This window comes from Phyllobates terribilis, unplaced genomic scaffold (genome assembly GCF_046119375.1).
Source record: "Phyllobates terribilis strain yellow unplaced genomic scaffold, ASM4611937v1 Scaffold_13__5_contigs__length_258822181, whole genome shotgun sequence".
In the NCBI taxonomy this organism is placed as follows: domain Eukaryota; kingdom Metazoa; phylum Chordata; class Amphibia; order Anura; family Dendrobatidae; genus Phyllobates; species Phyllobates terribilis.
In genome coordinates, this window is record NW_027362773.1 from 221964146 (window position 1) to 221979387 (window position 15242).

At 42.6% G+C, this 15242-nt stretch overlaps 1 protein-coding gene across 1 annotated transcript in view; it reads right to left on the minus strand.

The window, feature by feature from the left end:
- Nucleotides 1-499: 499 nt before the first annotated feature.
- LOC141174400 (cytochrome P450 2D6-like) overlaps nucleotides 500-15242 on the minus strand; it is a 31683-nt gene continuing 16940 nt past the window's right edge. The window contains exons 3-9 of the mRNA XM_073659313.1: nucleotides 12716-12868; nucleotides 9510-9670; nucleotides 6263-6436; nucleotides 5979-6120; nucleotides 5700-5887; nucleotides 4419-4560; nucleotides 500-927 (exon numbers count right to left, since the gene is read on the minus strand). Of these exons, the coding sequence (XP_073515414.1) occupies nucleotides 746-927; nucleotides 4419-4560; nucleotides 5700-5887; nucleotides 5979-6120; nucleotides 6263-6436; nucleotides 9510-9670; nucleotides 12716-12868 (1142 nt within the window). The 3' untranslated portion in view covers nucleotides 500-745. The remainder of the gene's footprint in view (nucleotides 928-4418; nucleotides 4561-5699; nucleotides 5888-5978; nucleotides 6121-6262; nucleotides 6437-9509; nucleotides 9671-12715; nucleotides 12869-15242) is intronic.

Below are 15242 nucleotides of genomic sequence, written 5' to 3' on the forward strand. Positions count from 1 at the left end.
CAGCTCCCAATACCTCCTGCTCCTGTGTCCCTCTGCACTGTTTGGCTGAACAGGCTGGACAACCTTTAAGAGGATAGGTTGTGTAATTAGGAGGGAGGTGAGCCATAAGGCCAAGAGTGGTGTGTTATTTGTAAAGTGCTGAGAGTTCTGTGGTGGGAAATGATGGTAAAATTAGGGCAATTTTTTGTACAATTCATAGTAAAATACAATACAAGTTTGTAAACAAAATATGTACTGTAGATTCCAACTTAATATGAATAAATAGAAATTGATAAATAGAAATTACGTTATGTTAAGTTATGTTTAGTAATGCATTAACTAATCTTAATGGATGTATAATAGATGTCCAGAGCTTGTGATAGAGTAAGTAGTGATGACTTATAGCAAGGATACAGTATGTGCACTGTGATGTGACATTAGTTATCACGACCGAAATATTGGTAAGCCAACTTAATTTATTAACTCAGAATGCTGTGATGATGCACAAATGATATCAATGAAGGCACTTAGCTGGTATATATCAGTTTACTCAGGTTCTGGTGGCAAGCATCAAAAAGTGACCAATGGAAGTGACAGGAACATTTCACAATAATTTTGTATTCATTAGCATTTAGAACTTTAAGCCATTAAGGCTAATACTGTTTTTCCACATCATATGAATTCTGAGCTGTCAATTGAAGTCGTTAAGTTTTATGAAATTTCAATATATCCCAATACATTAGATGATGATGTAAGGTGATCAGTTTTATGTACGTGCAACCAATCTCATTTTAAAACGTTTAGGAGCCTGAGAAACTCCAAATACTGAAGTGGTGTCTGGAGGAGATTTGGGGTCTGGCCAATGGAATTCAAAATGTGCCAGCATAGTGGTGAAGAAGAGAAATATCTCCATGCGAGCAAGATTCTCCCCTAGACAAACCCGGGGACCTAGTGGGGAAGAGAAAATCATCAGTGGATAGAATGCAATCAGGCAAATTACATCACTAGCTCATAATATTAAATCAGTTTCTTTGGGATAGAAGAAAAAGATCTAGCGCCATGCTTGTCCACGGTCATTTATGAGTCATATTTCCTAGTAACTCTATCCAAGCATTAACATACAGGTTGTTAGAAAGGCAACACAAGTCCTTTAAAGTTGTATTCTCATCTTTCAAAGTAATGTTATATTGCTAGGTTATTGTATAACTTTGTGATCGGTGGGTATGCCTTGGGCCCCCACAATTCTAGGAATAAGTGGGCATGCAGTATTGATTCAGCACTGTACCCTCTTCACTGTTTTTTCCCAGCACAGTTTACCTGTGTCTCGTTGTCCTATTTGGAGTTTACAGGAAAGAACCAGCTTGCTGTTTATTCAGATATTGGGGTTTCCTATGTACATTGCACACAAATTACATTACTCTGTTCACCAAAAGATTTCTAGCTGCTCCAGACACTTTTTTATGAGTTGAAGGGATATTTTTAAGGTGTGTCGTGGTCTATAGTCTCCTTATTTCTTAATTTCTGGGGCAGGTGCATTCCTCCTTGAGTTATAGTTAAGGTCAGTATCTTCAACTACTACTGTGACACATTTAGGGTATGTCATTGTTCTTCCCTGTATACTGTTATCACTATATTTGTACATACAGATAACAATGCCTTTGAAAAAGTACACAGCTCTGGAAAGTGAGAGCCATGATTAGGAGGACTGCTCTGGCAACTGCAGGGGGTGGGAATGGAGAATGTAATTATACAGAACTAACAGGTCTGAAACTGTCAGGGAGGGAAAGGAAGATGAACAGCTAACTGCTGTATAGAAATCAATGGGATGAAGAGAGGTGACTGGGATTTCAAGAGTTGACTCCTCTGCCTGCAATGTAACTACTGCACACACTCGACCAGGCTCTGGTGGCTGGTCTCCTTGGAAAGAAGCTGTATTATGTATGATAAAAGCACTCGAACCAGGAAAATTACAGCAGATAGAAAAAAGCAAGTAATTTCTAAACTTGCTTATTTTTATGCTGTCTAACTAAGTATGCAATGTAACTTTTGAGGTTGTACCTTGCCACAATACGGCCATGCATGTTTATTTTAAGTTACTTGACTATTAAAGGGGTTGTGCCACCATAAAAAATACATTTAATCAAGCAGAAAAGGTGGAAATAGATGTTTTTGTAATTTACAGTTATTAAAAATTATGATCTATGCAAAAAAAATAACAAGCTTTCATCTTCTGAAGTATGCGCCCTGGTGCCCCCTGGCATTATTCCATTCCGTCCTCCCAGTGGCCGATCAGCTGGCCGAGCTTGCACAGTTCCTGTCATCATAAGAGGTCACCCCAACTCCCACCCCCAGTGTGCACAACGTATTCTCCCTCACACAGGCCTGACAGCGCAGGGAGCAGATTCCTGAGAGCATGAAAGCGTGTCAGTGATTCTTCTCAACCCCTCTGACCTCTAGGTGAGAGGGGTCTGCTACACAGACCTGTGTGAGTGCGGGAAGTGTCTGTCTGCAATCGCACTCACACAGGTCTGTGTAGCAGATTGATCTCACCCAGAGGTCAGACCTGTGTGAGTTCAGGGGTAAGAATCACTGATACGATTCCATGCTTCTCAGCAATCTGCTCCCTACGCTGTCAGACATGTGTGAGGGAGAATATGTTGTGCATACTGGGTGTGGAGAGTTGGGGAAACCTCTTAGGCTATGCGCCAACGATGCAAAAATGCTACAGATTTTTCCTGAGCATTTCTGCATCTCCCTGTCAGAAAAAAAAGCATGCGGATTGTACATGCGGATTGTACATGCAGATTGTACATGCGGATTGTACATGTGGATTGTACATGCGTTTTACTGCCAGGGACATGCGGATGTGAAGTGTTCTTCACATGCATTTCCGCATGCGGGTTGACAAGCGCTTTCCAAGCAATTTTAGCATCACTTGGAAAGTGCTTGTGAACTTGGTCACGCTATATAAATCCATGCAAACAGCATGGATTTATATAGTGTGACCCGAGAGAATGTCAAAAAATAAAAAAGAAATCTATACTTACCTTCCGATGGCCCCCGCAGTCTTGCTTTGCTTGGTGCTGACTGACGGCAGATCGCGGTACACTGAAGGTCCTGCCGACGTCAGCATCGCGTGACCCATCACATGACTATGACGTCAGCACAGGTCCTTCAGTGCATCGCGAACTGTTGGCATGCGAGGAGGAGCGCACCGCGGGCCGCCGGAAGGTAAGTATATATTTATTTTTTATTTCATTCTTTTTTTTACAGTTTTCTATGGTACCCAGGTCCGGAGGAGAGTCTCCTGTCCTCCACACCCGGGTACCATCCGCACATTAGAACGCATGGAATGCGTATCTACATATATAGTGATGCTTAATCCATGCGGTCTAATGCAAGTCAATGGCAGCGAAAACGCAGCACTTCCGCAAAATAATTGGTAGTGCTGCGTTTTTTTCCGCAATGATAATAAGCAGCGGAAATTTCCGCAGCATGTGCACAGCACATGCAGATTATCATTGGGGAACATGGCAGGCCTTCTACCATGCGTTTTTTAAGCATTTCTGCAGCGTTTTTGCCGCTGCGGAAATGCTTAAAAAACGCATCGTGGACACACAGCCTTATGATGACAGGAACTGCGCAAGCTCGGCCAACTGATCGGCCACCGGGAGGACGGAATGGAATAATGCCAAGGATACTTCAGAAGATGAAAGCTTATTATTTTTTGAATGGAGCATAATTTTTAATAACTGTAAATTACAAAAACATTAATTTCCACCTTTTCTGCTTAGTTGAATGTATGGTGGAACAACCCCTTTAAGGTATGTTCACATGTAACATTTTTGCAGTGTTCTTTTTGTAGTGTTTTTTTAATTCAAATAAGCTGCATTTAACAGTACCAGCAAAAACTATGAGATTTCAGAAATCTCATGCACACGGTTGTTGTTTTTTCCTGATTAAATTGGAAAACTGCAGCATTTTTAAAATCTGGATCGTGCCAATTCTTTCAGCTTTTTTTGCAGCATGTTTTAACCTATAGGAAGCAATAAGAATATGTACTATATATACCACGCAAAAAATGCAGCAAACAGCTTTTGTTGTGTGTTTGCAGCATTTTGTGCTGCATTTTTGGTGAACACCTGGACTCTGCACCAAAAAAAAAACACGGCTAAAACACTGCAAAAGTGCTGCAGAAGAACCCAGCAAAACCTGCAGAGCTTTTTTTTTTTTTACTGCCAAGACAGCAGGTTTTGGCTGCAGAAAAAATGCAACAAAAACACTGCATGTGAACATAGCTTTAAGCAGCTAAATATTTACAACCCATCAGTGAAACAGAAAATTATTTCATAGATTGCTTCAGAGGGGTGTTCAATATTGGGTCCCAGAATCTGCTTTGCTGCAGTTAAAAAAAACCTGTTTATCCATTTTTATATTACCTGCAGAGAAGGGTAGAAATCCATCTACTTTCACCAATTCTCCTTCAGAATTTAGGAAGTTCTCAGGATTAAATCCATGTGGATACTTCCACAGTCTCTCATCATAGTGAACTGAGGTCAGATCTGTGATAATCATCATCCCCTAAATTTAGAAAATGAGAAGATAAAAAATGTAGTAGAATATTGTATCTGTACACGGTTCACACACATACCAAAAATATATATTTCTAGAATTTATCAGCCACTCATAAAAAAAAAAGAAAGAAAGATGAAAACCAGGATATTCCCTCCTTCTCCTGAGCCGCTCTGCAAAATGCTCATCTCTGAAATATAGATGCGCGACAGATCAGTACACATCAAAGACCCCATGGTCTGGAAGGTTCCTCATTATTAGGATACGTGCAGATAATCAATTTTCTCATCTGAGTGCTATCTGTGGTTTTCACAAATAACACTTGTACTCATGATATTCTATGGGGTTGTGCACATATCCGACTTTTTCCTCAGAGCAAGTGATTCATGGAAAAAATTGGAGACATATATGTTTTTCATCCAAGTGTTGGATTAAAAATGGCAATGCAAGTTTATGGGTCCATGATAAAAATAGGACCACACTCAGATCACATCCGAGTGAGATCCCATTTTCACTGACTGATAGAATGGCAAAGGTGGAGACATTTTTTTTTCTCTCCACGTTTAAGAAAAATTGATGCCAGTCTGATCAAAGTCTGATCGTAATAATCGGACTGTTTTTCTTGGATGTTGAGAAAATGGTTGTGTCACCCTACTGTTATGCTCAGTTGGTCTCACCATTAATTAATTACTCATCCATATGCTTATTTACATAATGCCAGCACTTTTTGTTTTCCAGAAATCAATAGATCAAGTGAAGATATGTTTTTGCAAAGAAATATATAAGTATTTGAAGCAATTCCTGAATGCTTTTTCAGGCGGTTCTTGGAGCAGATATGCTGCACACCCACCTGAAATAAATGTATTCATTCTAATAAGTCCTCTGAAAGTGCAGTTGCACTTTAACCACTGGAATATTGCAATAAAAAAAGAGAAATGAAGTAAAATTAGGAAAGATATAGAAAGGAGAATGAGACATAGAATAGTATGGATGTCATGAAAACATTTTGTTCAAGTCTAGCAAACATACTAGTATTTCCCAACTAAGGTCTGTAGAATCTAATTTGTGTCTCTTTCATAGTGATCATGATTGTGGAGGTTACTCAGGAAGGTTACATTTTTTCACGTTAGGCAAAAAAATGTCCTCACCTTTGGAATAGTATAGCCATTCAGCTGTATGTCTTTTATAGGTGCATGGGCAACTCCCAGCGGCACAACTGAAGCAAAGCGTTGGACTTCTTGCAGTACAGCCTGTGTGTATGGCATACTTAGTCTGTCCTCATAATCAAGGTGGTCTCTGTCTCCTCGAATTTTGTCGATTTCTTCACGACACTTCTCTGAAACATGGGATGTACATTGCATTGTTCATCTAGTGGCAATGATATAATAGAAAATATGGCAATGAGATAATGTAAAGATATTACATACCTTGTATCTCTGGATACATCATCATATACAGCAGACACCACTCAAGGGTGGAGGATGTTGTCTCTGTGCCAGCAATAAACAGATCAGACACACAGATGAACAGATTCTCATTATCAAAAGTTGGCTTTCTTTCTCCCTGGTCCTAGTTTTCAAACAGAAGAGGTGACAAGTAGTAAAATATGCCTCACCTTATATAGAAAAACTAAATGTTCCTGCTATAAAATGATAGTCTCCAATATCTCAATGAAAGTTCTTAGATTCTACAATGTTACATGTTCTTTTACCTTTTCCAGCTCGTCCAGATAGCAGTCTATGTAATCTCTAGGTTGTCCCGGGACCCTGGTTCTCTTGTGCTCCAATAAAACTTTTTCAAGGAAAGCAAAGAAAACCTTCACATTTCTGAAGATCCTCCGATGAGGTAAGGGTAGATGTTTTACAAATCCAAATGCATTGTACAGCTGAAAAATAAACCGTAGACATGAGCATATATAGGGAATATATATTGGTGTGATAATGTATCAGTCGAGAAAAAGAAAAGGCCTGGCACTACACATCAAATGCTAGATGCTGTGCCAAAAAAAACAAAAAACTATGACAGAACAAAATAAGAGCAGGGGGTATCCAAATAGGCACCAGGCTTAACGGATATATAAGATGAAGCAAATAGTAGTGTGCAAAAATATGTATATTTTTAATTGAGAACACTAAACAGATACCACAAATTAAGATATACTTAAAATACATACAAAAGTGATCCCCTTAGGAACATACATATATATATCATGGTACTCATAATCCATATATCGTAGGTATGTGGGAAGACTATATATGGCCTGGTCTCATAAATTATAGAAATAGGCTGAATGAATCTGTCCAAATATCAAAATAACAGCCCTGGATAATACCCCTTTTCTATATACTAATTCTGTATCCAGAAAAAACTGAACAATTCAGATATTATGATACTAATGAAAGTCCCATATATTTACCCGGCATTATAAATAACAGATCAGATAATAAAGACCATGTTATACAGACCAATAGTGTCTGAGGAAGCCATGTTTATATGGCATAACGCGTAGGGTTTTAATCTGCTGGTTCCCTTCTGATATGTGGACACTATTGGTCTGTATAACATGGTCTTTATTATCTGATCTGTTATTTATAATGCCAGGTAAAAATATGGGACTTTCATTAGTATCATAATATCTGACTTGTTCAGTTTTTTCTGGATACAGAATTAGTATATAGAAATAGGGTATTATCCGGGGCTGTTATTTTGATATTTGGACAGATTCATTCAGCTTATTTCTATAATTTATGAGACCAGGCCATATATAGTCTTCCCACATATCTACGATGTATGTGTGGCACCCCAGGGGTCTGGTTTCCACAGTAATAGCAGTATTACGTCTGTGAGCAGGTGGGAGGTCTCCTGGGCAGGAATCCTAAGCATGCCACACCTCCTGCCCAGTCCTGGGAGGGGAAGAACTTCCCCTACATAAACTGGGGCTGAGGCAGGGTTAGAGAGAGGAGTTCCAGACAGAGACGGAGTCTGGTCTGGACACGCAGAAACAGGGACAGATAGACATCAGGAGCTCTGTAGGAGCCAAGGAGAAGCGCCAGGGGCTGGAGCTGTGCAGAGCTCGCCCTGGGAGAAGGTACTAAAACCGGACACAGGAGTCCGAGGCTGTGGGGACTAAGATATACCCCGCAGCAGAATTCATCCGGCAGGGGATTCCAGGTCCTCTGGCCATAAAAGCCCGGAGGCTCAGTCACAACGAAGGGACCAGCACCGCCATCCCGGAGCGGAGGCTAACAGGAGGCCCCAGGTCACCAGCCATACGGGTGAGCACCACACGGTATACCCAGGGACGTGGGCTACTTGTAACCGCCGAAAGCAGGGTAGCCAGGAAGGGTACAGACTAACGGGAAGGCCTACAACTCCACCTGGCCAGGGGAACTCCGGCTTACTCGCAGACTAACCAGGCCCCAACTACTAGCCAGTACTCCCGGGGGAATTTGCCTTGTACCATCAGTAAAGGCCCTGAACTGTACCCTCGCGTCTCCGTGCTTCCTTGTCGCACCGTTAGTGCTGGGACATCCACACCATCACTCCCAACATCACCCACATCCGCTGCCCTGAGGCCATACCTCTCCCGTTGGGGGTTATATCAACATTGCTGCACACCTATACCACCGGCCTCAGCGGTCTGCCCTGCAGCGCCGGTTTCATAACCGCATTCAACGGGTGGCGTAGTCGGACACTAATACCATCATACCAATAACTGCCACCTAGTTTGACCACCCTGGGCGCGGACCGGGTCACCGCCACACGAAGACTACTACCCCCATCGGATCCGGCTCCGGGTATTCCCCGCGCGCACGCGCGTCGCACTACAGCACTGGCCCAGGGGGTGAGTCATATGGATTATGAGTACCATGATATATATATGTATGTTCCTAAGGGGATCACTTTTGTATGTATTTTAAGTATGTTTTAATTTGTGGTATTTGTTTAGTGTTCTCAATTAAAAATATACATATTTTTGTACACTACTATTTGCTTCATCTTATATATTCAGTATGTCTGGTGCCTATTTGGATACCCCCTGCTCTTTTTTTGTTCTATAATGTATCAGTCACAATGTCCACATATTGTACCATATGTCTGCTGTATAGCCCTTGGAGAGGAAAGTGGAGCCCAGGTTGGTTATATCCCTTTTGCTACTGTGTGACAAACCTGTGCAGGACTCGACTCTCCAAGGGAACTGCATTTTTAAGTAATCCAAGGAGCCCATGGGCTCTGATAATGTGTGGAAGAAGAATCAAACACCCGTAACTCCTATCCTGTTTGGCGAGGCCCAATATAGTAATAGATGGACACTTTTAATATTTGGTTTTGGCCCCTTTCTCTATGTATACCGTTAATCTCTGAGAACATTACAGGCACCCAGAACTGTAAATTCTGTATAATGTTTTCAGTGCCATAACTTAATGGTCGTGGACAAGAATGCAAAATATTCAACACGTCCCCTAACTATCACCTAATTATCATGAGTCTTTAATAGTATTGGTCCTCTCATTTGGGCTACAGGGACTTTTTGGACCCCCTTCAGTTCCAGCATCCAGGTGTGTTTCCAACAACACCAACTGATCTTCTTTAAGTGGTCCAAACTAACTACTTTTTTGAAGATGACACTAGTAATGTACAAAGGAAGACGCAAAGAAAATGTGAGCAGGAGTGCTGTGCAGAAGAGAAGAAAACCCTGTGAAAACAAAGTAGGAGTGCTCATCTGATGCACATTGACACCAAATATATTCTCACGCCACTTGACAATAAGTCTTGGCACTTAACACCATTCTCTTTAAAAGTTGGGCAAGTAAGATGACAATGCTGTATTTTGGTTATTTTAGAAACAGAAAATACAGACATAGTGAAGGAAGGTTAACTCTATCTTCACAAGTACCATAGAAAAAAAATGATTATGTAATCTACCACTCTCAAAGGTTGACCCAAATTTTTCTTACCTGAGCCCAAAAACCTGAAGCCGCTTTCATATTTTCATGAACAAGATTAAGTATATTTCGGAAAGTTGAGTCATTATATTCATAGCGCCTCCCAAACACAATCATACAAATTATGTTTGATACAGCATTATCAATGACATGATGCGGATCAAGTAGTGTACCTGAAAAGACAGCTCTAGTTATTGAAATAGTGCTCCAACCGTTTTTAGACATATAATGTTTATTCAAGAGCAATATTCTAGATTTGTCATTTGTTTCAATCCAGCTTGGCTATATCTATACACTTTTCCCCTTCATTATTGGGAGCTGAGTTATCTTCTGGCTGACAAACAGTTCAGTACATGATTTTATGTGTAGACTGGATGTCAGTCACTGACTCCCTGCAGCTACAGAATGACTTTATTACCTATCAAATTCCTTCTGGCAGCTCCAGACACCTCATGCAACTAATGATATAAATTTTCCTTCATATAAGAGCTCAGAAATGTAGAAGGCGAATCCATACAATTAACTGCAGAGTTATAAATCTTTCCTGTCTTACACATTGACTGTCCATAACTGTAAGTGCAGTATGCAGAATCTCTTATGTAATAGCAGCTTCTTCACTCTGCAAGGAGCTGATATGGAAAAAGTTATCACAAGCAGGAGGCTTTTTATCTACTACAACTCTGGCTGACGATACCGTGATCCAAGGAGAGTTGCGGGAGGTGGAACCAGGTGCTACACCAAGATTGGCCTCAGGTGGAGATGGCAGCTGACCCCCAAGTGACAAGAGGCAGGAACGGCCAGGAATGATAGACTTGGCAAGTACTGACTGCTATAGTGACTGGCATGACAGACACACGGGCAGGTAAGTTTTGATGGGCATGACTGGTATCCAAGCAGGCGGGCACAGCTGATATACAGGTAGGCTGGTGAGCACGACTGATACACAGACAGGCAGGTGCTAGAGGGCATGGCTGATATACAGGCAGGTAGGCACGACTGATGTACAGGCAGGCAGGTGCTGGCGGGCATAGCTGATATACAGGCAGGCGGGCGGGCACGACTAATGTACCGACAGGCAGGTGCTGGCGAGCATGGCTGATATAGAGGCAGGCAGGCAGGCACGACTGATGTACAGGCAGTCAAATGCTGGCAGGGACGGTTGATATACAGGACTGGTATACTGAGAAACGAGCACTGGGACCTGAGAACGAGCATGCAAGTTTAGAAACAGACTAACAATGTTGCACATGCATCTCATGCAGGTGGAGGTGCTTTAAATAGTAATTGTCTCACAGCCATTGGCTGGGAACACTTTAGGATGGCGCGCGCGGCCCCTTTAAGAAGGAGAGAACGCCGCCCTAGGCACAGGGCCCACGGATCTGGACGCAGTGCGCATGCCTTGGAAATCATGGAAGAAGGAAGTGCGGGACAGCAGCGGTGAGTGAGTCGGTGTCTCTGCCGGGAGGGGGAGGCAGAGTGCAGAGGCGTCGGCACTACAATCCTTATCATAAGCCTAAACTAACCCCTTAATGTCAATGTATATGTTTAAGATGAATCTGTCACCCCCAAAATGCCCATTAAATTATGTAAACAGTTATATAAAGGACTTATCCTGTATAAAAATCATACCAGAAATATATATTTTAGTGTTTTATTGGCTAAGAATGCTACTTTTACTTCATATGCAAATGAAGGAAGTTCAGTGCATGGGTTCAGTGCACCTTTGGCATGGCCAAGGGCTCAGTGCACAGCTTTGTCTCCTCAATTTGCATCCTGAGTACTGTCCCTGATCAAGAATGCTTGCTTGACCATAGTGAATGCTGCCTGAACTCAATTCATGGCAGACACATTCACACTGAAGGATCCAAGTGGTGCTAAGGCCGGTTTCACACATCCGTATATATTTCCAGTACCGGAAAAAACAGTACCATAGATATCCATGTCCCAGGTGTCCATATGTGTCACACATCTGGTAACTGTGTGCCGCCTCTATGCCGCATCAGGATCACACTGACCGGCACCTGGGAATCAGTGAACAGTTAGCACTGTTCCCAAGTGCCGGGTGCTGAACACTGCCCCCATCATGGTTCCTGCCATGCTGTGATCAGCACCAGCAGGGACAATGATGAGTGTAGTAGTATACTGCTCCCACAGTGTTCCTGTGTAAAAATAAGAATAAAATAATAAAATCCTTATACTCACCTGTCCTAGGCGTCCACTGCTGTAATCCTCTGACCGTTGATGCTGAGGAGAATGAGCCGCTTCAGTGAGCGGCCCCATAGCTGAGCTCAGGAGCGGTGTCCTGTCACTCACTGAGTGCAGCTCATTCTCCCCGGCTCCTCGGCGTCAGCGGTCAGAGGATTACAGCGGGGGACATCTCCGGACAGGTGAGTATAAGGATTTTATTTTATTCTTATTTTTACACAGGGACACTGCGGGAGCAGACACTACTACTCTCATCATTGTCCCTGCTGGTGCTGATCGCCGTGTCGGCAGGTAACCATGATGAGGGCAGAGTTCTGCACCCAGCACTTGGGAACAGTGCTAACTGTAGCACTGATTCCCAGGCGCCGGTACGAGTCACACTGATGACCCAAGGATGTCATCCGTGTGGGATGTTTTGCGGACCATGCATCCGCAAAAAAAACAGACATGTCAGCATGTGGAGCACACGGACACACGGTCCGTGGAAATACACTGACATGTGCACAGACCCATTCATTTGAATGTATCTGAGTGTGTTAGTGTCTCCAGTACGTGTGGAAATTTTCACCACACGTACTTGAAACACTGACGTGTGAAAGAGCCCTAGCACATTGCTAGTGTGCACGGACTATGGGTTCTGGGCTACTGTCATCCCTTGCTCCTGTCTGTGGCAGATGGCTCAGTACACTTCCAGTATCATTGTATAAACTTTTTTTATTTGAACATTGGGTTACATCCAGGTATTGATTTAATTGTAACCTTCAAATTGATTGATTGATGTTGAAGTTTTCTCTGCTTGATGTTTATAGGGCACGCTCAGGTGGCCATATCAATTGGAGAGATTGGCTCTTCCTACATGACCCTGACAACTTCATGTATTTCTATGCAGCTGTCATGCTTGGGTCGGGAGAGCCACTGGCCTGTCCAACAGTCCGAGAACTGTGTTCCGATCTCCGTCCAATTTATACGGCTGTCTGAGTGCACACATACATCTCGATCATCAATATATTTACTTTTATTCTTCTTAAATTCTTGAATTAAGTGTGCACTTTCTTCACAAATCCTCTCTTCCATGGACTTTTTACCCAAGCCAAAATTCCGGAGTGTAGAAAGTGTGAACCGCCTGTGCTCCTTCCATGCTGGCCCATAAGGTGCTACAACCAGACCTGGAGAAAAATATACAATTAAAACAATAGAAAACAGGAAATCCCACCCAAATGTTCAGTGTAAAATAGTGTTGCAGAGGAAAGATCCTGTCGAAGAAAACGTTAGTACAAATCTCATAAATGTCTATGGTCAATACCTGCTGGAGGGGCTTGAAACTCTGTGGTAGACCTGTGTTTTCATACTTTTTTTGATAATAATTACTATATCTAAGGAAACAATTATTTAGGAAGTACTGTCATTCATTATTAATTATTCACTGTAAAGACTGTAGGGGTGTGTCAGGAGGCAAAACAGGAAGCGTTTCCGTTTAAATGTTCAAGTCAGTTTATTGCTCCATAAACAGTCCACAGACAAAAGGGAAAATAAACAGCCTTCAGTGCAGGCAAAAACAAAGAAAACAGTTGTGAAGACCCGGGTCTTCCATGGGCATAATACTACTCGGACAACACAGGGTGAGGGTAAAATAGAGTGGCAATACTTTATTGAACCACAAAGCGGACAATAAACAGGTAGAACAGTCCCAGCAAATATCCAAGATGGTACAACGTTACACAGTCTCACCCTTTCGCTCCGCCTGCCTGAGATAGAACAGCTGCGTCTTTTGGACTTCCATGGCCAACTACCTCAACCAGTGGCCCCCCACTTCTGGCGGACCCCCACAGAGAGAAGGTAGTGGCAGGCTTAGGCAGCTACTAGTCCATTGAGGTACAAGACCAGGAGACCCGAGAGTCCCACGCTGGCCTCTCTGAGAGTTTCCATGGGGCAAAATGACCGGCGGGTCCCAATCTGGCTTCTCCAAATGTCTCCATGAGTTCCAGGCAACTGGTGGGTCCTTCCTGGCAACCCCAAACAACATATCCATGGGGCCAGGTGACTTCATCCTCCCAACCTGGTCTCCCCAAAATGTATCCATGGTCTCTCTGATGGTCAATGGAGCAGATCCATATTATTCCAATCAGGGCCAATACCCTTAGGCTACAATCATGTAGAATCCAAATCTGTGTCTCTTTGGATGGAGCTGCCATGCAATCCATCTACTTTCCTGAAGAATGTCTCTCATTCTCCTTGTAAAGTCTTTCTGAATCTCTGTCTCAAGTCTGACATGTCCTTTTTAAGTACACATCCACAGGTCAAGGGTCATTAGTCACATGTCAGAGGTAAAGGTGCAGGGCTCACTCAAGTCTCATTGTTTGAGCTAATCTATTTACATAGTTGGTATCACAGGGGCTATTGTAAATAAACTTTCAGCTGACTTAGTATAATATGTAATTAGCATAGTAACAAACAATATTGTTCACCTAACCAAGAGGAGACAGCAATCAGGGATACATAAATACTGGTCTGTCCTTTAGAAATACACAAATACATACAAGTCAATTTAAACACAATAGTGTATTTTTTGGATTAACAAATCTAATCATCTGGCTAATTAAGATTATAGGCAGTATCGTCACAACAGTTCTTTAGACAAAGTCTCTGGTTAGCCAGTCCTGTGGGCACACAGGCTGGGTAGCATCCAGTACACTGGCTCAGACTGGATATCACACAGGAGGCCTTTTCCATCCACACAGACAGACCATGTGTCAAACAACAAACTCCATTTTAACCTCTTAACCACAACCAGAGGTGAGGTAAGTGGGCAGCCAGACCAGCCCGTCTCTCAGGTTGCCCGTAAAACGTGGGCCCAGATGCACAAAACAATCCTCTTAGTGCTATGTGCACTAGAGCAACACTCCAGGATTACATCACAGATGACAACCATGTCTGTGACACATACCTCCCTGGACAGGACCTGCAATACTTTAAAATTTCTCGGTGACCTTCGGGCCAATAGAACCTTTGCATGATCCGTTCTTGAGTTTTTTTCACTCCCAGATGGCCACCCAAGACATGTGAATGGACCATGTCCAACACCCTTCGTCTATTGGGCCCTGGTACCAATAACTTTTACAAGCTCCTCCCTCACTTTCATAACCAAGTACAATAACTCCTCACTCAGCATAAAATAGGGAAAACTCTTGTCAGCCTCTGGCTCCTATGCAATACCATTTATGACTGTGACATTGTTAAATGCTTCCCTCAGAGTTAGGTCCTTAAGTTGGGTGGACCCAAAATTTTCGCTAGTCATCCCTAACTCAGGAATGAAGATAGAACTTTTTGGTGATAATTCTAATTGGTATGTGTGGAGAAAAACAGGCACTGCTCATCACCTGCCCAATACAATCCCAACAGTGAAACATGGGGGTGGCAGCATCATGCTATGGGGTGTTTTTCATACCTCTTTAGGGCTAACCGGTTTCATATCCAACCAACCAAGCCCTGAACCCTTCCCCTACAGATCCTAAAACAAACAAAAGTCCCGACCTATAATAA